Source organism: Fulmarus glacialis, unplaced genomic scaffold (genome assembly GCF_000690835.1).
Source record: "Fulmarus glacialis isolate BGI_N327 unplaced genomic scaffold, ASM69083v1 scaffold10040, whole genome shotgun sequence".
Lineage (NCBI taxonomy): Eukaryota > Metazoa > Chordata > Aves > Procellariiformes > Procellariidae > Fulmarus > Fulmarus glacialis.
Window position 1 is genome coordinate 631 of NW_009185794.1, and position 23,541 is coordinate 24,171.

The 23,541-nt window shown below is 38.2% G+C and overlaps 1 protein-coding gene across 1 annotated transcript in view; it reads left to right on the forward strand.

The window, feature by feature from the left end:
- Positions 1-472: 472 nt before the first annotated feature.
- Positions 473-23,541, forward strand: part of SEC14L1 (SEC14-like 1 (S. cerevisiae)) — a 39,472-nt gene continuing 16,403 nt past the window's right edge. Inside the window, exon 1 of the mRNA XM_009578307.1 lies at positions 473-535. Within this exon, the coding sequence (XP_009576602.1) occupies positions 473-535 (63 nt within the window). The remainder of the gene's footprint in view (positions 536-23,541) is intronic.

A 23,541-nucleotide genomic window follows, 5' to 3' on the forward strand; every position in this document is an offset into this window, starting at 1 on the left:
TTTTTTTTTTTTTTCCCCCCCAACCCAGTCCCAGTTCGGAATGACCGATAAGCAAGGCAGCCCACTTCCCATGCTGGGGGACTGGGCAGTGCTTTTCTGCCTTTAGCCGGTGTGTGTCAATGTTCGGTTCTCAGCAGCAGCAGCACAGGAATTCTCACCATCCTGATGAGGAGTCATAAAGTGTGTTGAAGACTTGTTACTAAAACTGGACTGAAAATGTGCTAGTTTTGTGTTGCCTTTGGAAGAAATAAGTCATTTCTGATAAAAATATACATAGCTTTTCAGGGCCCCGTTGCATCTTCCAAAAAAAAAAAAAGGTGTCAAGGAATTGTGGAGACTTTCCTATAGAATTTCTAGCATGGTATCACGCACAGAATAATTGTAAGAGAAGATTGAAAATGGTTTCCTACATTTGACAGATGGTTTTAAAAATTTCTTTTTCAGGTTTGAGTTGATCTTACTAACTGCAGCTATGGTGCAGAAGTATCAATCCCCCGTACGGGTGTATAAACACCCTTTTGAGTTAATTATGGCTGTAAGTATTCATTTTTGCTGTAATTTTGTTCCTTGACTGTTCCTTGTGTGGCTAAGTAGTTACTGGGCTCCATTTGGTGGGTACTGTAGAACATACAGATCTGAAATGATAGACAGAATACGAGAGGTATGTGTTTTGATGGTTTCTTCTCTACCCAGAGTATTTTTTTACATAATGTGTTATCTTTTTCTCCCAAAGTTTAGATATAGTTCATAGGTTTATTTTAAAGTTAAAGCAAAAGTGGGCTTGAAGCGTACTTCCCAGTTGATTGCTGGGAGCAATCTATTTTACCGCGGGAGAAAGTGTCAAGTACATTGATTAAAAGATTGTTGTGGTTGCATCTTCATCAGTATAGAGTCTGCAGGACTAGAGAGCACAGAGAAAGCCACGAAAGCAAGGATAAGCCTGAACGAAAGAGGAGAAAGCATTCTGAGCATTGGTAATACTTTGGGGGAGAGGAAAAAAAAAAGACGATTGCTAAGGAGGCCAGAGAGATGAACAAAAAGCCTTTTGGGTGCATGGTTGCTAATTTGTGCGTCAATGTTACAAGTAGTAACAAAAAAAAGAAGAAAATCCTAATCGGGTTCCCTCTTCTTTCTCACTCGCCCTCCCTTTTTTCTTTTGGAAAACAGAAAGGAAGTAGGTATTTGACATTTTTAAGCATTTTCAGCCAAAACCACAGCTCTGTGGCTCTCGTGAGTTACAAAGAGCAGTTGAGGAGAGCAGTCAGGTCAGCTTCTACCTGATAAGAACAGTTAAAACAAAATAATTATCTAAATAGTAATTGTTTTGTTTCACTTGCTGAAAATACTATGTTTAATGGCTTCAGAGGAGAGTTTTAATAGTGTTCATAGTGTAAATATTTAGATAGATCACATGGTTCGGAGTGCAGAGTTCCTTACAGAAGTGATCCTTCGCAGTCACAGGGCAAAAAAGGATTAGATCACTCTAAGGGGAATACTTCAATTTCTTTTTATCTTATTCCTGAAACTGCCTCCGGTATTACACATGCAGGTCGTGCTCTTGCAAGCACTTCAAGGCAGAGAGTGGTTATTTTAATGAGTGGTGAAGAATCTGACTGTGATATGTTCAAGGTCTTTTAGGACCTTACTACACTCTGACAGCTAGATTTCAGATGGTTTCTAATTTAAATTTGATTGTGTGTGAACTTCGGTCTTCGGTGAAGTATACTGGTTCTTGTTCTTAAATTAGTCAACAAAAATTAGTTTCTTGGGCAAAATTTTCTAGCTGTTTGCTGAACTGAGGAGTCTTTACCTTGCTGTTGAACTGAAGGCAAAAATTCTTTTAAGTTATTTCTTCACGGCTATTTTGAGTTAAAATGCTGACATCAGAATTTTTCACAATGCTTTATTGGGTGTAATTAGAAACACTTCTGACTTAATATTAACTTTTAGTTCTCAAACTGTTCTGTAACTTGGGGATAACATTTGAAGAATAACCTTTAACAAATACTAAGTCTTCTCTGACATGAAACTTTTTTTTTTCTCCTTTGGGAAGGAAGAGGCTATATTACATATGCAACTAGGAGAAAACAATAGTTGAAAAATTAAAACAGTGAACTAAGAGGAGAAGAATGTCTATAAAAAGACACAGTCAGCTGAACAGGATGCTTTCTGAGACTAGAAGTTTAGATTAGCGATAATACATATGATTTATTTTGTCTATGTCAGGGCAGCGAGTTATCACTTGAACTTGTTCAGAATGTGATCACTGGATGAACATCCTTCTCCTGCCATGTCGCTTCTGTTATGTTATTGGTTTTTAAAATGTGTAAAATTCCTTGTGGTGATCTATCAAAACTGTTCATGCATTTTCTGAAGTATGTAGAGGAGTGCCTCCATGTGCCAAATTCTTTAAAGAATATAAACACTATATGATAGTTTGATGCTTTTTGTTACTGTTTTCCCTTAGTTGAATAGTGATTGTGTAAGTTGATGAACTATTTCTGGAAGGAACATTCCTGTCAAATTTTGTACTCACTACAGTGGAAGTACTATGTTGCATATTCTCAACAAAAAAAGTGCTATAATGTTATTTTAACTGTATCAACAGCTCTTCTGAAATGAGGAGCACATTCTGGTATGTACCAAGCTTGAGTTTAAGGCACCCAGCAAACAACTTTAACAATACATTTTTTATGTTTGATTTTTTTTTTTCCCCTCTGTCCCTCTCTTTCATATGCACCAGAGAATGTGTCCTCAAATAGAGATTTAAACCCATACACCAGAAACACTCAGCTGTCAGTAAAAAGCCTCTCGAAGAAACCTTTGGTCAATGTGGCAGCAGTGTTTTTATGCTGAGTTGTCTAACAAAAATCACTGTTTCTAGCCTGGGTCTTGTTGCATGGGATCTCATCTTAAGGTGCTGAGGAGTTTTAAAAATTTTATTTGGAAAATCGTCCTCCATTCCCTGAGAGTTTCATGGAACTGAAGAGGTAATTCATTCTATAGAGTAGTAATGAAGATCACCAGTGTCAGTGAAGCCCATGTGGACTGTAAAGATTTCCTGGATGATGTGTGTTCCAACTACAGATAGGAACTCATTAAGTCAAACTAATACTAAGCTTTCAGATAGAGAAATCGGCATAAAATTCTTCTTTACTACAAGCAACCAAGTGAATGCCAGTTGCAGAATGGGTCATTTACACTACAAACTTCCTATTTGCCCACTTTTCCTCTCCTCCATTTCAAAGAGGTACTTGAAGGAGAATAAAGTACAATCAGCATTCCATTCATGCTGCTCTAGTGTGTTTTGAGAGAACTTTATTCTCTCTGTGAAGGGTGAGTGCAGCTATATTAAGAAAAAACTGGATTTAATTCCACTTTGATCTAAACCAAGATTGACAAGTGTTTTGCAGACAATTATGATATAAAGACTTTTAAAATAGATGCAGTGAAAATTCTTTTTCTAAGTTGAATTGGTGTTGAAAATATATTTCTTTCTTAGGCTCCTCCACCGAAATCCAAAAATCATCTAGTGAGCCCTAATGTATCTCTGTGACAATGTACTTCAAGGCACAACCTCTTATCACTCAAGTCTGCGAGAGAATTGGTGAAGTACTGTTGTTGGTAGAGAGTTGGGGATCCATTGCTGCATGTTTCTTCTCTTCCTTTATCATTAGAGGCAAGCTATGTAAAACGTAAGATAAGCTACTTCCCCTGAAGATTTCCTTTTACTGGCGAATCGTGTGGTTCCAGATGATATCTAAGTCGCTTTGAAAACAGTAAGAACTGGATGCAAATCTTTTAATGAAACTCTCTCCTGAATTTGAAAAGATTCTAGAATCAGGGGCTAGAAATTACCACATTTTAGTCCGACACGCCTAACACAGGCAATATGATTTCACCAAATGGTTACCAATGCTGACATGATTACTTTTGGCTGCTCTGTGTCATAATGCTATCTGTCCTAATCAACTTCTTGAAAACTCTGTGTGTGTGTGTATATATATATATATAAAAAAACCCAAAAACAACCCAAAACAACCAACTTGCACAGCTGTTCGTAAGACTGAATAGAATCTTGCCTCATTTTTCCTCCTGTTCATGTTGAAGTTTATGTAATGCTGGAAGCAGCTGAAATGTGGAAAAACGACTGTTTACTTAGACTCACTTGTCAAGTTACCAAGGTTAAATATATTGGAGAAAAACTGAGAAGCTGCTTTTATAAAACTTTTAAAGATCATAGAGTCAATTTTTGATATTAGCTTCAAAGAGGTTTAGATTTAAAGTAATATAGGGACTTGCTGAATAAGTAGTTCTTAATGTTAAAAGGCAGTTAAGAACTTAAATCTTGAAGCTTTCTTAACATACATGAGGCTAAAATTAACTTTGGGGATTCACAGCTCATTTTCGGACTGACATGCATTAGATAATTCCCCTTGAGTTTAATTTCTAAAGTAAATTTAAATATTGAATAATCAACTACTGTGGCATTCCAAGGGCAGAATTTATACTAATGGAAAATAAGTAAGATTTTTGAAAAAAACATTGAACTGAACCATTGACCAGAGAGTTTTTTTGATTTTCTGAAGCTCTGTGGAAAACGTATTGCTCTGTAGCCCCTTTAGAAAATGTCCTATTTACAGCCACAAATTATTTAGTTTCAGAAATAAACATGAATAGTAATGTGACTCAACACAGCAAGTGTGCTCTAAACCTGTCCTGTTACATTTAGTCAAATTAATGTAGATTTTAAGAACTTGCGGCTTTGTGAAAACTAAGATTTCCAAATCTGCCTGTGACAGGAGACAGACTTTCAAAGGTATTTTGCAGTCTTTTGAATACCTAAAATAATGTTTCCACTTTGTTAAAGTTCCTGGCATTTGTCAGCTTCCACTGGTGCCAAACAACGAAGAGAAGTCTGTAGGTAAACTAGTCATCAATGTCAAGAGCTTGCAGTTGTGGAAATAATGCATTTGACTTTTATTTTAAAATAAAAATAGCAATTAATCTTGCACTGCCTTGAGGCTGAAAACTGCTTCTTTCCAAACTATGTACTCTCATCAAAATCCTTTTAAAAAAAATTGATCTCATGTTTTTCCTTTGTTCTGACAGGATATCTAAAGTATCTAAAGCATGAATCTTTCTTCATAAGTATAATGTGTAGTGCCCTTTTGATTATATTGTAATTTTAATGGTTCAAATTTGCTGCTTTTGGACAACAGGGTGACTGGCTTTCTTTGGGTTTATAGATCTGAAAAAAACAGTGTTTAAGGTAAGTCTCCATGATTTAAAGTATCCCTAAATTACAGGAAAGTAATAAGATTGTAGATGGCATAAATACCCTTCAATGATAGAGTAGATTAGAAAAAATTTATCTGGTTTTTTCCAGATTGACAAATCAAAGTATAATCCCTTGATCTAGATTAGTAATGAGTTTCCTGGTCAGGCAGTACATCATCTTTTCATTTTAAAGGTGATTACTTTAAAATGTAATTTAAAAAAAAACCAAACAACTATGTATCAGGTTAAGTGCCACACCTGCTCATAAATCCCTACAATTTTTATTCCTTCTAATCTCATTTTCTTTTTCTTGGAAAAAATGCATTCCACACATCATGTGAAGAGGGGCTGAGAGGCCGGTGAGCAAAAGGAAGCCGTTCTCCAACTGCTTGTGAAAGCACAAAGTAGGCTTTAAATGTATAGGGAAGTAATTTATTCCCTCGATGCGGTGAACCTATTTGAGGGTTTGTCTTGGATAGTTAAAGTCTGGGGAAGGGAGCAAACTGAGTGTCCACTCCTGAAACTGCTCAGCGGTTTTCCCTGCTGTTGTATCACTGCCAGACTCTCATCCACTTTGCTTCCTGTCTTTGTTGAAAATTCAGGCTTATTTACTGTTGGAAATGTGTTGGTAAAACTGCAGTAGAACAGTGCCTTGCATGGATTTTCTTATTTTCGGATAAGCGTCTGCAGTTTAACTGCTGCTTTATGTCGGTTTTGATGGTCTCTTGTGTTAGCACATGTTGTAAGAACAAATGAATTTTTGGCTACTTGTTTGGAATGAGCCGTCGTTAACAAACATAAGAGTTAAGTTGAGCACTAGGGAAAAATATTGACTTAGCAGCCTGCTTACTGTGCAATTTATGTGTTGTTTCATGGCCTGCTTAGATATTTCCATGGCTAGCTGTTTCCTGTTTTTTGTGGGCAAACACATGACCTGACTGTAGCTGACAGCTGCAGTTCTCTTGTTCACCAAATGCTTTTACTCAGTTTTTTTAACAAGTCTTTTACACTTTAAAAGCTAAAACACCACTACTGTCAAACTCTGAAAGGTGTCAATAGAAGAAAAATATGTATCAAAACACTTCTTGTTGCTTTGTTCTGAAAGCACTCCAAGCTTTTCACCCTTTGCAGGTGTTTTAGCTCTGAGACTGGTGCGAAGTGCTGCTCTAGGATCTGTTGATCAGCCAAGTGATATTGCCTTTGAATTAAAAATCCCAAAGTTAAACATATGGGAACCTGGCAGAAAGGAAGTGGTTAACACATTCCGCGGAGTCCTAGACACCCATGGTACTACAGTTATGATCTGGAAAAGGTATAACTTCATGCTCGTAATTTAACGTGTGGTTAGCCATTAAGAAGTATGTTTAAAAGCCTTCAAAACCTCATGGGAAGGAGATACGCTGTATTTTTTTTGTTAATTCTAAAAACATGTCCAATGAGGAGCCAGAGGTTGCTTAGAGATCAGAGACGACGGTGCAGACGTAGAATCAGGTGTTTCCGTATGGTATGGCCAGTTACGTGCACCTCCAGCGTGAGCAATCTGCGTTTCCTGTTCCTGTGGGGCTCTTACTGCTGTCTTACAGCGGAGTATTTCAGCTGCTGTGCTTTTAGGAAACGAGAGGGAGTAGAAGGAGAGCCTGAGGGATTGGAAGCAACCCCTGAGGACTCTCCGTAAAGCGCATTCAATCAGAGTCCAGATTTTGGAACACAGAATTGAGGGGTATTCATTGCGATTTTCGTAACCAAGATGGGTTTTGCTTTGCACTTAGTTTGAATTCAGTATGTTTCTGGAAGGAGGGCAGCGATGTGATCTTAAAACTGTTGCGTTCTGAATATAGAGTGAATCTTCTGAGAATTTGCGAGGAAATCTGTTAATTAGCTGAAGTTAAAATTAATTACAGGTTAGTCTTAAATGGCCTATTTTCTTTTCTCCCAAGTGAATTTGTCTTCAAATTTTTCATGTAGTTTAAAATTACTGTGTATTCTAAATGAAGAACTAGGCTGTTAAGCTGAATTATTAACTCTTTTTATCTCATTTTTATGATATAGTTAAGACAGGTCAGGTTAGCAGCTCAGGTAGAATCTTAAGTAGGACCTGTTACAGGTAATTTAATAATTTGGCTTTCTCACAGTCAATTTGCATGCAGCTCATTTCAGTTGTGATTAGTCAGTGATGTTTGAGGTGAGAGTCATGCCAAGAACTCGCGCTGGTGGAAGATACGGTGGCAGCATGGCTGGAAGGGCTGTCTGGCATCATCCGGGCTCCACTGCAGCGTGGGGTGGCGTTGCCAAAAGAGTGCAAGCAAGCAATGAGCCATCAAAATTTGAGATCAGGTCCCAAGGCCTTGGCTTTTCTCTGCATTGCTCTTGCTCAAGTAATACTGATTTCCGCCCAGCCCACAGGTTTTCAGCTTGTGGTTCATGGGCTCTCTCTTCTAAGAGTTAAAGAAACATAACTGAATATGTGGTTTCCCATTAGAGCTAAGTTGGTGTTCCAGCTTGCTCTTGTTGCTTTTTTGCAAAGACACGTTCATCAGCAAGCCAGTTTAGGGAGATAGGCTGGTTGAAAGCTGTCCTGGAAAAAAGGAAAATAAATACCTTGTGAGCCCGAGTTCCTCACCAGGCTCACTTAAGGCTGATGAGCACCCTGTGGGAGCAGGCGCTTGTCCCCTCCTGCACTATTAGTGAGCTGATAGCAGCTGGCTGCAAGAAAGAAAGAGCAAGTCAGCAGGGCATTTGTCAGTACATGTTGCGCTGTGGGAGCCCTTGGTTCCATGGGGAAATAATTAGGGATATGCAGTTTGAAAAAATGCTGAAGCCCGTTGCTGTAACAGTAAACGAAGGGACCATTAGAAACTTGATTCAGGCCTGGTATTATTTAGATTTGCAAAGTATTTGCAAATTGTGCTTAATGGCTTGGAGTTGTGGAGTTGCTTTGGCATAAAGGGGAATCTGTCTTTACCTTAGAAAAATGAAAATTAGAAGAAAAAAGGTATTTTGTATGATCTAATGGGGTAGCATGCAAGCTGACTGGTTGGCTTTCTTGCTTGAAGTATGAAACTTCAGATTTGAACATTTTCTGTCTTGGATTCCTCTTGGGTTTTACTTTATGATAATAAGGTTTGGGGACTATGTATCAGTAAATTTGAAAATGAAAATATCACAGGGCTCTTGGAACCTAACAGCTTTAACTCTGGTAACAACAGAGGGATTGTGGAAGGGAGCAAAGAGAAGCTACCCTTTCGTATTAAAAATGAATTTTTAAAAAAATGTTTTAATTCATAATTATATATGTTTGGGTTCTCTTAAATTAGCACTTCAAGACTTTGTCATGGTCAGATTTGTGAAGTTAAATATCTAAATCCGTAGGGTTATATATGTTTTGTATTACTTGTTGGATAATTACAACTGTTTTCATTCTGTTATTTATATTCTCAAAACTTGAGTATAGGTGTGTTTTGGAATATATGCAGATCAATCTATGTAACAGTTGAAAACTACATTGCAAACCTCTTAACATTTCAGCATCTCTGTGACTGATAACTTTCTGCCTTGCCTACTGCTGCTGTAATATTATATCATACTGCTTTGATGATAATAGATCTCGTTTTGTGAAAATGAATATTTCTCTGGTGATGGTCAGGATGGCGATGTATCATTTATATTTGTTTATGCCACAACAGAAGGGGAACAGTTAGTTTCCTGATGAGAGCACTTCCTTTCTCGAGTGCGTTGTCTCCATTTAGTGTAAAATGTGAATGCCATAGACATTTAAGTCTAGTTCAGAACATCAGTCAGCGGACTCCTTTCCAGAGGATATTTTTCTGGCTATTTCATTCAATGTGTAAATTATACTACTTAATTTGCAAAACTCTCTCTTTGCTGTGCAATTCAGTGGCCTGTGGATAAATTCTTCATTACTGAATTCATGGGTCTATGAAATTACTTATTGAAGTGTTTCATGGTCTGCGTGGTGCAGCCACTGATGTTGTAATGAGCAGGATTTAAAGCAATTTCACTTGAACTTGTTTGTTCTGTGTTGACTAAACTGATTCTTGCTTTTGTTTGTCTGCCTTTCTTTGCTATAAGGGAGGGTAAAGAACAAAGAACTGATGGTCTATAGTCTATGACTTTAATTGCTTTTTAGAGAAGAATCAAAGGAGTCTTGACTGTTCTTTTTTAATTGGCTTATCTTTTGAAGCTAGGTGATATCTTTCTGTTTGTATTTTATTGGGGAGCAGATTCAGGGGTGCAGAAGCTGTACCACCTTAACATGCCAAAGGTGCATCTAGCAGTGGTATTACCTGGTTGTTGATGTCTTAATGATGTGTTTCGATGTGGGGAAAAGGATTGTATTCTGTCTCTTAATGAGAAACACAGTAGTGAATTGCACCATAAGGCCTATCTAGCTTGTGTGCTATGTATCTGGCAGTGGCCAAGGGCAGCATCTGCCTCTAGGGAAGAGGATAAGAATGATACAAAAATATGGTAACCCTCTCTGGGGTTACTCTACAGCGATGTGTCTTGACAGCCCTTCTGCTCCAGAATGTGCCTGTTGTCTATAATAGCAGTGCACGTGCTTGCTTTCTTGTGCCTACCCAATTCCTTTCTGGAGCCAAGCGAACTCTATCATGACACCCTCCAGCAGGAGTTTGTGCTTCATGACATGCTCTGTCAAGAGATGTATCCTTTATCTAGAGCCTGGCTCCTGCTCGCTCAGCTTCACACCGCCTGCTCCTTGTGTTGGAAGAGGCAATAAAACCCTCCTTGCATTCTTTGTGCTGCTTGCCATGTTAGATCTGTAAGATATCTCCCTCAGTTTTTAAATTACTCTTTTTCATGGTGATGAGTCTTAGTCTGTTTAATAGTTCCATATGAGGAACCACTGTTGTTCTGTACTGTTGATGTTCCACCATCAATTTCTAACCTTTTTGAGGCATCTCCTGATACATCAGACAGTATGTAAAGTTAAGATTTTTTTTAAATGTTACATTTAACTTCCTAGCTTAAGAGGTGAATTGTCTGCAGGCCCCAGACCCTATCATGCTGCATTTTGATGACATGCCATTTACATTAATGAATGGTCAAGATTTAATTGGTGTACTTAATAAATTTTAATTGGTTTGCTTAATAGAGTACAGCTGCTCTCCACCTGCAAGCTGGTATTTTGCTGGTCCAAAAGCCAAACCGAGACCTTTACGGTTGAGCCATGCTACTTATCTTGAATTTTGCCCTTTTGGCAAAGCTTTCTTTACTGTGCTGATTATACTCTTGGTAGAGTGAAATCACTGTTGCAGTGCTTAGAGGCCAATTGCCTCTGGGCCAAATTAAAACCTGGTGGGTGCAGTCTGAGACAATGAAGTCAAACCTGTTTCACTGAACCTTCATGCGGTGGGGGGGTTGATCTGGATGGAGATCAGGAGACTTTGTTCTTTGTGGTAGTACAAGTCTTTAACCTTTCAGACAATGGTTTAATGAGGAATTCTGAGCCTATACTGTAGCAATGCTGTAGACATCCTGTCCTCCCCCACTCATAAATTAGATTTTGTCTACACAGTAATAATTTTATTTAAGGTACCCTAACATATTCCAGATGTTAAACATGTTTTAACAGACCTGCTTATTGAAAGTGTCTGTGATTCTAAGACCAAAAAAGTGATGAATAGCAATTGTAGGACTTGTAGAAGTGAGACTTAAGCATGGAGCAATAGAGCAGTAAGGAATATTTGACTGTTCCAAAAATAGATCCTCAGTGGACATAGTAGGACTGCAGCTGAATTTTAAAGTAAAATTTGACTGCAGAGGAACCAGACACGCGGTTTTCTTAACTGGAAAGGAATGGGGAAGCTAAATACCAAATTCTGCTTTCAGTGTGACAGTATCCTATGCGTTTGTGAGATGCCTGTTAGCAATGCAGAACATAATTGTCATTGTTCGCCTGCTGTAAGACAAGTAATGGTTATTTACAAGCAATGGTAAGACAAGCTTAATGGTTTACAGTCATTTTGATATGTGTATCTCAAAAATTTCAAAGAAAGATATGTTCCTGTGTTGTGTAAAGGTTTATATTGCCATTGTTGCAGAGAAATAGGAAGTGCTTGAGAATAGCTCACATTCCCCAGTAATCACGTTGGTCTCCAAGCATTTAAGCTTTCACTGGCCTGTTGCCAGCCTTTACTGTGATGCTCTTTTGGAGGTCAGCCTCTTCTCTATAGTACTTTAACCTTGACCAAAACAGTCACGTGCTGTGCAATTGGGGTCAGAAGCCAAGTTTCCTATCCTAGAAACTACTCTAGTAGTTTGTAGTTGACTCCAATTGCAGGGTGCATTCTGTCGAACAAAGTGCTGTGCTCAGAGCTATGTGCCTTCTGGGCCAGAACTGATTTCCATCTGTCTTGCTTGGAACACAGGCAGGGCGAACACTGATTTTCTCTGTAGAATAGTTTTGCACATGCATTTAATATAAACAAGTTAAAGTGAAATTGCAAGTCAGTCTGATATTGCTATTGCCCCTGCTAAGTCAGCTAAGGTCTGTGTATACTGAAGAGCAACTTACAGTGGCATGGCTATAAATTCTGTCCTTGATGTGCCACCTTCAACCTAGACCAATGTCAGTTATGTTTTTTCCTAACCAGCAATTTGATAGTGGTCTTCCAGTACAAGCCAGCCTAACCTGAGTGATCGGGCTTTCCCAGCATACTCCAAAGGAAAGGAAGATTAAAATTACTTTCTTTACATTCAGCATGTTTGGGTTTTCTGTCCTTAATCTTTTTTTCTTGAGGAAGCAGTGGTACTTGCTCAACTTCTCTATTTTAGCTTCTTGTTTTAGAGATTCATGTCTCAAGATTGTTCAGAGGCTGCAGTTGAAGTTAGCCTTGCTCACTCTTCAGTGGAGTGGCACTATGCCTTGGGCTCTTTTGGGCTCTCTGGACTTCTTAAAGGGAGGAAGAGAATTAATGATCCTCTTGTGTGTGTCTGGGACGCAAGCAGCCGTAACTCTTAAACTCGTACACTGGCTATCCACTTTCTCCTCAAATCCCACCCTGGTGATTGGTTTGTTCTCTGAAGATGGACATTCAGGCTCCCACACAGAGAATCAAGTATTACAGAGTTCCAGCTGTGCAAATTTGTTTAAGCAAACCACAAATGACTTGTATCTGTTTTAAAGAAACCACTCTTCCAATTAAAGTACTGTTGAGGCATGCCTGTGGGTATTAAAGATCATCTTTTACAGATAAAAGATGGAATGTTAGCCCTTGTCTTCAGGTCAGATTCTTTATCCCCAAACTGTTTTGCCTGCTGAATCAGTATACCTTTACCACCAAAAGCTTGAATAAAGTTGCATTAAATCATTGAAGAGTTTACTTTTTATGTGGAAGAAGATTGTGTCTCTGCATGTAGCAAAATGGTTCTTAAGTGGATAAGAGCCAGTCCCCTTCCAGTTTCATTACATGCAGCTGTATGCAACAATCAGGCCACTATAATTTTGCTAGTAAAGCTTTTCTATGTGACCACTCTTCTGAAATGAAAATGCCCAGTTATTGAATAGTATCCACGCAGGAAGGGTACACTGAGGGTGATAAAGTAGTGAGCTGTATAGAAAGAGCCTATGTGGGTGGCTGGACTGGTCACATCCCTCATGAGAATAGAGGTTTCTGCATCTCGCTACTTCTTCTGGTGCAGGAAAGCAGAGGCTCTTTGCTTGGTCTGGTAAGTTGGTTACTACAGTTGCATAACTCAACAGTGAATTACCAGTAAAATTGCACTGATCTGGAAGATTGCTTCATAGCCTGTTTTGAATCTCCTGCTTTATTTATAATTTCTAAATTATTTTAATGAAATATTAAAATACTAATGTAACTTTATTCATGCTTGAAAACACTGGACGCTGCAGCTGAGCTTCATGAGCTCTGTAGCCTACACATTTATGCTTCAATACAGAGCAAGTTTGCTTCAGACCTTCCTGTCCCCAGTAGCTCCTTGCTCCTGGTTTTTGCCTTTTCTTCTATCCCCTACCTTGCTTCTGGTTTTGGGCAGTCTTAAGCAAGTATGCTATGCTTTTTTTAGTAGAACTCAAATTTGTCAAGAGTGCTTTATGAATGTATATTATCAAGTATTTCCTTGGATAAGGTTAGAGTTTTACTGATACTTAGTTGTAAGTGCTATCTAAATGGAGCATCCTTTCAATAAGCTGCCTGCGAAATCCTTTTGATTTCTGGTGTGTATGCCAGTAGAAAAATGAACACTTCCTTAGTTCACATATACTTCACAGAGAATGTAAACTAAAACCCTGAAACGTGTGTAAACTTTTTACATTACTACAAGGAAAAGGGATTTTTTTCTGAAATTGTTACCATCTTCTTGAGGTTGGGTTTGGTGTCTTCTATAACTTTTAATAGCAGTAGCAAATAATTAGTTCTAAATCCCGTTAATGAAAGTGGTACTAATATGCATAATCCTATCTAGTCAATGCATACATAGCATGAATTTCTCCAAAACATTCTCTGCAACAGCTACCTAAAGGCATACTTGTTGCAAACAGTATCCTGTGACTGATAGCTAAGATAATATCCCAAAGTGCACGTGGTTTGGGTAATGTTTTGTGCAGTAAGGGTATTTTGATTTCAGTAGGACTCTTGATGCTATCCCTGCATGATGGCCTCAAAGGAAGGACATTTAAGCACAAGCAAGATAAACCTATTTAAGATGGGTAGCAATGTTTTAGAATATGGTGCAGGTGCTGTGATGAGATTGCTTGAAGATCTGTCCAGTTTCGGTGACTGCTTTTACAAACGACCTGGATGACATAATGAACAGTATGCTTGCTAAGTTTTCAGGCGGCACTGTAGCATATTTGAGTGCATTACACCTCAGAGGGATCAAAGCTAGTTTACAAGAACTAGCCTGCAGGGTAGTTAGTAGGGCTGTTTAAGATGCCAAGCTATGCATTTGGTCTATATTTGGAATCTACTTAAAGCCAATAGTGATCAACACTGTAACCATGGAAATGCTTCCTGAACTAAAGAGATGAACAGAAATGCCAGTATTTGTGTGTTAGTGCTATTACTTTCACGTGAAAGTGCTTTGTAGCAGTGTTAACACATGAAAGGTCCTGTTGTCAGAAACCCAGGGTGGTGTGTGATGTGTCGTATAAGCAGCACTCCAACTGCAGGCTATTAAGCATTCAGTTTCATTTATAATACCATTTCACTGGTGTTTCATTATTTTTGTGGTTGGTGGTGTGTATGAACTATTGTTATGCCTGAAATTCAACATGAAGCTGTTGCTTTTGCACTGCAGAAGACTTCAAAGAGATTTAAGTAAGTGTGAAGTAGCCTGGACTGTGTCTACAGAGCTGCGTGGAGAGTTGATACTTCCTGTTATGCATAATAGGGCTTTGTGCCTTGTCAAACACCACAGGGTCTCTATCCTGAAAGGTTGTTTTGCTTCCCCTGTGTACATCCCATACACGTTTTGGGTGACTGGGGGTAAGTGTTGTTTGGAGTGATGGTGATCCAGAAGCAAACAAAAAATTGCTTCTAAATTTTTATGGTCTCGGCTAGAGTAACTTATTTGAGCTAAAGCACAGAAATAGCTTCTGTGCTGTTTCCTGACTCCATAGAGATTTTTAATTTATTGAATCAAAGCTTTTCATACAACACTACGAAGTAGCTATTGAATTTGAGTTTAGTCTGTATACTGGGTTATTTTGTAATGGTTGTGGGCAATGTCCTCATTGCTTTCAGACGCTTTCTGTTTCAGGAATTTGCAGAAGGGATGCGAAGATCAGAAGCTTTCTCGCTGTGTTTCTAGGATTGAGCAGCAAATTGCTGTGCCTGCTTTGCATGTGGCAGGCCTATTAACCTGTTTGGTAGAACAAATATGTATTGATTATTCTGTGGTGACATCCACAAGATTACTTTAACAGATTTTCATTAGCTCTGTTCATACCATCTAGGAGCAGGGTATATTTGAAATGTGCAAGAAACATAACTGGATACTTAGCTTTAAAGTACTACGGGCTTCTAATACATCTAAATGTAAAAATGGACAGAACAGTCCTGCTCTCCGCTTCATACAAAGTATTGAAACCTAAGGCTTTATATAGTTAAGCTAAGGGGTCAATTTAAATGTATTGGAATAAATCTCTCATCCTCCCTTCCTCTTTCTGTGTGGATGTTTGCAAGGCATAAGTGGGTCATTCATAGCAGTGTAGGGTCTGAAATCCTTTTCGGTGAAACCTGATTAAATCAAGAAAGACCCCATTAAACAAGTATGAGCATCAAAAGAAGACAAGGGGGAGTCGGGATTATGCTCTTCTGTACACCTAATAAAAACTTTTCTTCCATGCAGAGAACTCTTGAGTGACAGAGGAGCTGTCAGTGGCAAGAATTTAATGGCTTTGGTGAATTCCAGAGGAAGAAATGTTTTCTTGTCCACCTCTGCTTATAGTTGGTTTAATTCCCCTCAGCTCCTGGTTTCCTGGAGAATTTCTCAGGAATTTCATTTCCATTCCACAAAAGGAGAGGCGAGCTCAATTTACTGGCTTGACTGGCTTCAAATGCTTTTCGAGAGACAAGGATACTGTAAACAGCAAGTCATCTTAGCACTTCACACTCTACCAGGATCAAATGAAGCCGTGGCGATGTTAATGAAATGGTTTCTGTAGTGATCTTCAGTGTTTGTAGGGTCGTATGGGCTGCTTAGAGCACAGGTTGTTTAACGTCTGTTAACAGGGATGTTAACACATTGAAGCACAGGGAATACTTTGCAACCTGTGCAGGATCCAATAATGTCTACATGGTCATGACTGATTCAGTGTGTTAGTCTCTCTTGAGTCAGTTGGGCCCTTGATCTTCTGAATATATGAGATGTAGACCTGGGCTATAAATGTGAGCACCACTTCAGTGCAATATCATAAATACAGCATTATAAGAATCTGAATATCATGCTGCAATAAGTTCTTGAACCACTGACAATTTTTCTTCCCATATACTCTGAAAGCTCTGTTCACCGCATTGGAGAACATCTGAGATAGCTTTTCAAGCTTGCTTCTCTCACTGTTTAAGAAATTAATTAGACTTAATTAGAATTCATGGACAGAATCTGTGCAGAGTAGATTCTTGTTAGTACTTGTCTTACAGTTTGTATAATAATGTGTATTTGTGTGGTCTATATTTTAAAAAAACGCAAAAAATTAAAACTTCAAAAACTAAAAAGCCATTGTTGTTCAAGGATTTGATGCATAATTATATAAAACTTTAACAGCCCCCTTTATGAAAATTTTAGACTAACTCTGTCGTTTTGAAACTTTAAAGCTGGGGTGTATTTCCGCAAAGTAGAAGCAGTTGGGCCATTTGGGGCAATTACTTGGGAATGCTTTGCTTTTGTAGGCTGTATGTGAACAGTGCAGGCACTGCTTGTTCCCAGTGCTGTAAGCTTCCACTCTTAAATACTAATGATCATTTAATTAGAAAGTCCTAGGTCAATAACACTTTGTACACTTGTGTAGTAAACAAGAACTTTTTAGTGTCTAAAATGAAGCAGAATGCTTGTCTTATTGATACTGACTTGTCCTATTAACTTTTCTGTGTAACTTATAGAAGGATTATTTATTTTATCTTGGGTATACTTAATAGTTTCATTAATACCTAAGAGGCCAAATTTCATCTTGTACCAGGGAACGGAGAGTAAAGACAGTATATCCTGTTCCTGAGTGACTTGTGCCACTTCAGGGTAAAATGCTTTTGGACTGTAATGGAGGGACAAAGTAAAATAAGATCAGGATGCAGTTGCCAGTGTGGTAAAGTGTGATGGGGAGAAAGGAGAGTTGTTGCACCATTTTTTGCCTGTAATTTAGGGTAAGGGGCTACTCACGTTTGCCAGGTGAATGTCAGTCAGTTCTCATTTTAAGTGATTCACCGGAATACATCCCACCACACGATGCAGCTGTCCCCTCAGAGCCATCTGCACGGCTGTCAGATTGAATGTTCTGCCAGTTCTTCTCTGCTATTCACACCCTTCTCAAGTACAGCTCAGTTTGTGAAGGCTGGATTTTCCTCTCTTAGTGAAATTCTGCTCTTCATAGAGTGGAAGAGTTTTTCCCCTTTCAAAATTAATATATTAAAATGAAGGTTTATTCAAACGTGGGGCATTGGGATTTGGTTTTTTTTTAACAAAACAAGATGGAACACAGAACCTTCCCTTTTAATGGATGCTTGCTGCCTGCTTAATTTGTCTTGATTTTTAAAACCTTTAAAGTAGCTGTCATTCAGGTGAAGGATTATAATTTTTAATTCAGACAAAGGGCTTCCACACAAGGTATTTCCTGATGTACTTTCTCCTTAAATCCAGCTCAGTGATAAATAGTTATGCAAACATTTTATTTGTTGATCTTGCAGTGATAGCCAGCAGGTTAACCATTGGTGAATCTTGCTGGAAAGACTTTGGAGGAGCATATTGTGTTATAGTTCTAATTTGATTTTTTTAAAACACTTTTTTTAGTAGAAATTGCAACAGAAATCTTAAACTCTCATTTTTCCCTTTTAAAATAAAGTCATAATGTTCTCTACTCTGTTAAGAAAAGTAGTAGGAAAGGTCATCTTGCATCTAATATCCACTTTTACAAATACCAATTGTGCAGTGGATCATCATCCCAGTATTTTGAAAATCTGACTAGTCATATTTTGATGGCACAGGCTGGGCCGAGATTTACAGAGAAGTGAAAAATAATGTTGGTTAAATACCTCATATTTGTCAAGGACCAGAAATGTGCATATAGAAGATTTTTGTGTTTCAGAATGATATACAGCCATTCATTCATAGGTCTCAATCTGCCTCTTTCATGGTGGCTGGGTCATCTGTAGTCCCCGTAGGTCTCATTTCTAGTCTTGTGTAACTAAAGCCGCCTTGGTCTTTTCTAGAGAGCGAGCGAGCTCTTAGTACTGAGTCACTGCCAAGCAGTGTTTGTCTCCCAGCAATAAGAAAATAACTTCTCCCTTTGTAAACGAGAACATGTAATGAAGTGGAAACACAGTGGAGAAAAAACCCGCTTAAGCCTACTTTGAACAAGGGCTGCTGTGGAGAGCCATACTGATGGGGGAAGTGATCTGCAAAAAAGTTAACTGTGCTGCTTGTATGGTGGCAGGGGTTTGGCTTGTAGCAGTGAAGGTATCCTTTTAGAGGACTGTTTGTCCTTCTAGAACTGGCTTCACAGAAATGTTCCTTTCCAAAAAGCTGACTGCTGTATATTAAAGATGTTTTTTGTTTCCCAAGCTGCAGTCCAGTTCACTTCCCCCTTCCTGTGACTGGGAATGCTACCTTACAAAAAAACTATTTCTAGAGCTTTTTGAGGTATATTCACTCTAACCACCTGCTTTCTTCCACATACATGCCCTCGAGCTGATTACTAGCATGTGAACTAACATCCATGAGATACACAGGCACTGAGATACACACCTCTTTGTAGAAGTATAATGATTTTTAGACATATATATGTATTAGAGAGAGAATGGTGAAGAGCTATGAACAGCATTATACGGGGTTGAGAAGGTATTTGCTGATTTGTGAGAGTTAATCAGAATTTTTTCTTTCCAAATGCAGCTGCCAAGAATTTGAAACCTCTTGGTTGGCCTCCCATGAGTCAATGTTTTTCCTATTGATCTACAGTGCTCTAATGCAGGGCGGAGGCAAGGGGATATAGTGATATGCAGGAATAATCAAGCTGCTGGAATGCAGCCTGTCAAGCTAGGGCAGCATCCTGCTTGAGTGACCCTTCTTGTTTCTTGTGTATTTAGGAATAATTCAGAAATTCCACATACTTGAAGTGGATAGGAAACATGGTGAATGTTGGCACGCACTTGCAGATTAGTACCCAAACATGGTCAGGTATTGCAGACAGAAATTAAAGTTTATATGTGGCGCACACAAAATGCAGCAGACTAGATTTTGAATGCCAGGATGAATCTCTTCATGTGTTGTTTTGAGGTGTCCTTGAAGAATGTTGTGCTACTCTTAGAAGGTTACTGTTCTAGCAGTTTTGAACAGAAAACATCTAAAAAATAAAACCCCTTCACAGCTTGTTTCATGCAATTAAGCTATTAAGAAAGCATTCAATATGCTTCATTTTCTGAATGGTGATCTAAAATTTCTACTTATTTCACTAGGTTAGAAGTTCTATTTGGAGTATTCAGCTACTATAAGAATAACAGCACAGTGTAAGATTGCTTGCAAGTTTTGTCAGATCTTTTTTCTTCTTGTAAGCATAGAAATTAGTTTTGAGTCATCTAATGGAAATACTGAACAATCCCTATCCTTTAAGGCAGGAGACTGGGAATATATTAATCTGGCCGGAGAAGCTGAGTAACTTATTTGCATAAATGACCGACTTTCTCCACTGAGGACTGAGGACATGCCTAGGGATTATTATCAAGGTATTTTATTAGCCCTAGGAATGGTTTGAGAAGCAAAAAGCCAGAACAGAATCTTTGGTCCTCCTGAAAATTGGGTTGGGGTCATACCTTAATCATGTTCTAAAGCTGGTATTTTGAAAGGATCCTGTTATTGCTGATATTAGAATCCCAAAATCTAAGGGCAGCAGCAGCAAGTATGATTCCCTTGGGTATGCAAAAATGACTGCAATGGGTTTAAAATAGTCTCACTTTTGAATTGCTTTCATGTCTTTAAACACAGCTGAAATACTCGAAAAGATAAAAGTAAAATAAATCCTGTTATTTTGACTCTACTCTGAACATAAGTTGCTAAGGGAAGCAGTTGGAAAAGACGCTTTAATACAGTGCTATTTTGGTTGAAATTATGCTTGTCAGTGTTCTTACTGTTAACATGCATTAAGAAAGTTAAGGGTTTATATAATGAGCCCATTAAATTTGAAGTTCAAGCTGCTTCACCATACTGTGTTTTTCTTGATGTACAATGCCACCTTCTAATATATCAGAGTACACAAATGTTCCAGAGGCTGGTGGGAAATTGTAAAAGTACATTATTAGGGAACAACAGAATTGCAGGCTTAATCGGTTTTTTGAAAGGTCTGTACATGGATGTCTCTTTTAGCCGAAGAGGTGTTGCGACTTTTCATGTCAAGCCCAGCACAGATTGTAGAGGTTTTAAGGATGAGCGCGCCTGTGCTTTTACTTGTGTTACATATCAGAATCTCCACACACCGTATTTTTTAAATGTGACAGAATAAAATGATAAAATTAAGTAATGTCCTTGCAACACCCTTCTCAGATGTGTTTAGTTCTACAGCAACAGCATTTCACTCTTGCATTTAGTCCATCAGGATTACTGCAGCTGCTTTGCTTTTGAGGAACTAATTGTCTTTTGTGATTGTATCTATGTAGTACAATTGAAACCTGGAGAAGAGAGGTGTGTAATATCTAATGATTTCATTTGTACAGAGAAGACCTATCATACAGGAAAAATGTAGAGCAGCTTATAATATACTCTGCTTTGTCAGACTGCTAAAGGAATATTGGGTATTGCGGTTCAGTTATTTCCTGTCTGCAAAGCTGGACTTGAGACAAAATTTCTGGTTCAAAACACCCCAATAATGCAGAAAAATCCATTCAGTTCTATTATTAGACAAGAAAAAGCAGCATTTGATCTTTCTTTAATCTTCTCATGCTTTTCTAATAGCTCCAGTCTTGGCGATGCATGTGCTGCTTTGACTCATGTGTCTCTTATTGTGTTGTACCACAAATTACAGGTTTTCTTCCTGTGCTGTGTTGGTCGGTGGTGAAGCGAGATCTTTTAGTGTCCTATAGTCTTTAGCAGCTTTTTCCTGCCTACTCTGCAGTGTGAAAGAGGACTGTTTGCCACATGTGGAAGAGACAGCTATGCTTAAATCAAATTGAATATTTTGATGTGGCTACGGTTTACTATAGTAACTTTTTCTTCAAACAAGGCTGTGCTGAGAAATATGATGCATTACAAGAACATATTGGCAATGGTACATAAAGAAATAAAACCAGCCTAATTTAAGAGCCCAATAAAAGTGACTGTGAACAGTTTTCAATACCCTGTGTGCAAGTTCTTTAGGGAAGAAAGAATCCTGTGTTGCTGTTAATCTCTTTGAAACCTTCAAGTACTTTGTTGCTGTAAGCATTGAGCTTGCCAACTTTTGGCAAGATAATTATTTTGTTCTCTGCCAAATTGAACACATTCAATTCAGTCTTCCCATTCAGAACAACAAATTCTTTTTGGGCATTTTTTTGCTCACAGTTCAATAAACACTTCTGAGCAGGTAATGTTGTAATTAGCAAGTGTTCACAGGGCAAATGGGAAGCATTTTGAGGACTAAGATGAGAAATGCATCAATATGTGCAATGAAAGAGACTTGCAAAGGCTTGGCATAGAGGAGCCTACTCAGATGGGGAAAATTAATTGTGATCCAAAAGTAAAAATACTTCTAAAATAGTGAGAAAAATGTTAGATATCTACTTCCCCTTCTCTCTCTATAGGCTATAAAATAATTGTTGTAACATAAGGTCCTCAAAATAAAATAAAAATATTAAATGAAGCAATCTGAAAACCAGAAGTATTTCTCAATTCTGCTTCTTCTGGAAATCTTTTCTTTTTCTGACTTAGGACAACATTTAACTACAGTCAATATAGTTAAAATAGGGATTAATTTAGAAAGAATGCTGAGACTTATTCAGTGAGAGGGCTGAGATATTCTTAAACGACTGTGAAATGTACAGCCTTCTGTCCAGAACAACAAAAGCCTCATAAAAGAAATAAGAAACTTCCTATACCATACTAATAGGACCCATCCTCCCTTTCTCTTGGAGCTGTGAAAGGTTTTTTCCCCCACTGCTTGCTATTGTGTTACAATACTAATGCTCTGTCCCTTCTATTGTGCAGACATCTCTGAACCCAGAAATTATTTCTGTTCTTAATTTAAACAAAACCAGCTGTGCACAAATGAAAAGTTTGAAAAAAGGAGCCTGTGTACTCACTCACTGATTGTACTTCTAGTATGTTACAGAGGAGCTTTATGAACTCAGGGCAATCATGCTGCAAAAATGGTTTAAAAATATGCACGAGGGGAAGAAAAGCTGACACTGTTTTAGTGCATTGCACCACTGTCACCATAGTAACACTGCATTAAAACTAAGTATTTTTATTCTTATAAAGCGAGAATTAAAAGACCTTTTCTCTTCCAGTGCCACCATTACATACTTTCTGCAGCTGCTGCTTGTTTTCTTCCACACCCTCTCCCTGTTGGTGCTGTTTCTGTGCTGCAACCCAGCTATATTGAGAGCAGTTAAAACTATTTAAAAGGACAGAGTGGGTATTTTAGCTCTTTTAAAGAATTGTTTCATGTTCTGCTCTCAGATTTACTTTGTTACTGAAGTTTTCTTCTGCACTGGGACACCTTGCAAATCCTACCTTTTCACCAAAGCCAACTAGGTTCTGATAATAGCAAAAATGAAAGAATTCAGAATTTGCAAAGAAGGCTAAAGAATTAGTTGCTTTACTGCAATCCCATGAGGAAAAAAAGCCAAAGAGGTGGAGGTACACTAGTGACTACGAAAGAAAAGGAAAAAAAAAAAAGTCCTCAGTTGTGTTGTATTGTCCAGCCATGGTGGTTCTAAAACTAAAATTCAACAAGCTTACTAATGGGGATAACTCACATTTTCCTCTTACCTGTTTTACTGATCCCAGATTCTTAACTATCCTTTCCAAGTGTGTCTCATTTAATACTATCTTCCCTGTGTATGTCAAGTATTCAAGAGATGAACTTATTTACATGACTATATTCTTTAACCAGAATCAAAGCTATTGCTAGCTCTGCATTATTGCAAAACGTTTAAATTTTCGAAAGTATGAAATGGCCTCACTGTGTTGGAAAGACATACTGTATGTTGTTGGACAAAATTGTAAGCTGATAAACTGCGGTGAAATCATTATAATACTCTGTGCATAGGAAGCTTGAGAGCTCTATTAGCTTAAAAACATTTCAAAGCCTGTTTCTTGTTAGACCTTTGGGAGCTGTATGGAAAATCCTCTAGACAGCTTGGTGAAACACCGATAATTAGCATGTGGGTTTTTTAATCCAACACGTAATTGTTTTGTCTTGTGGTATTTTAGAACTAGAGGGTCTTATTTTCCTGTTATTGCTGACAAGAGGATTGTCATTGTACATAATGAACAATGTCCTTTTTGGAGGGAGGGGAGAAACGGGGTATTTCGTGTGTTGTTTTAAAAATTTTTACCTGGAAAGGGCTGTATTAGGAATGT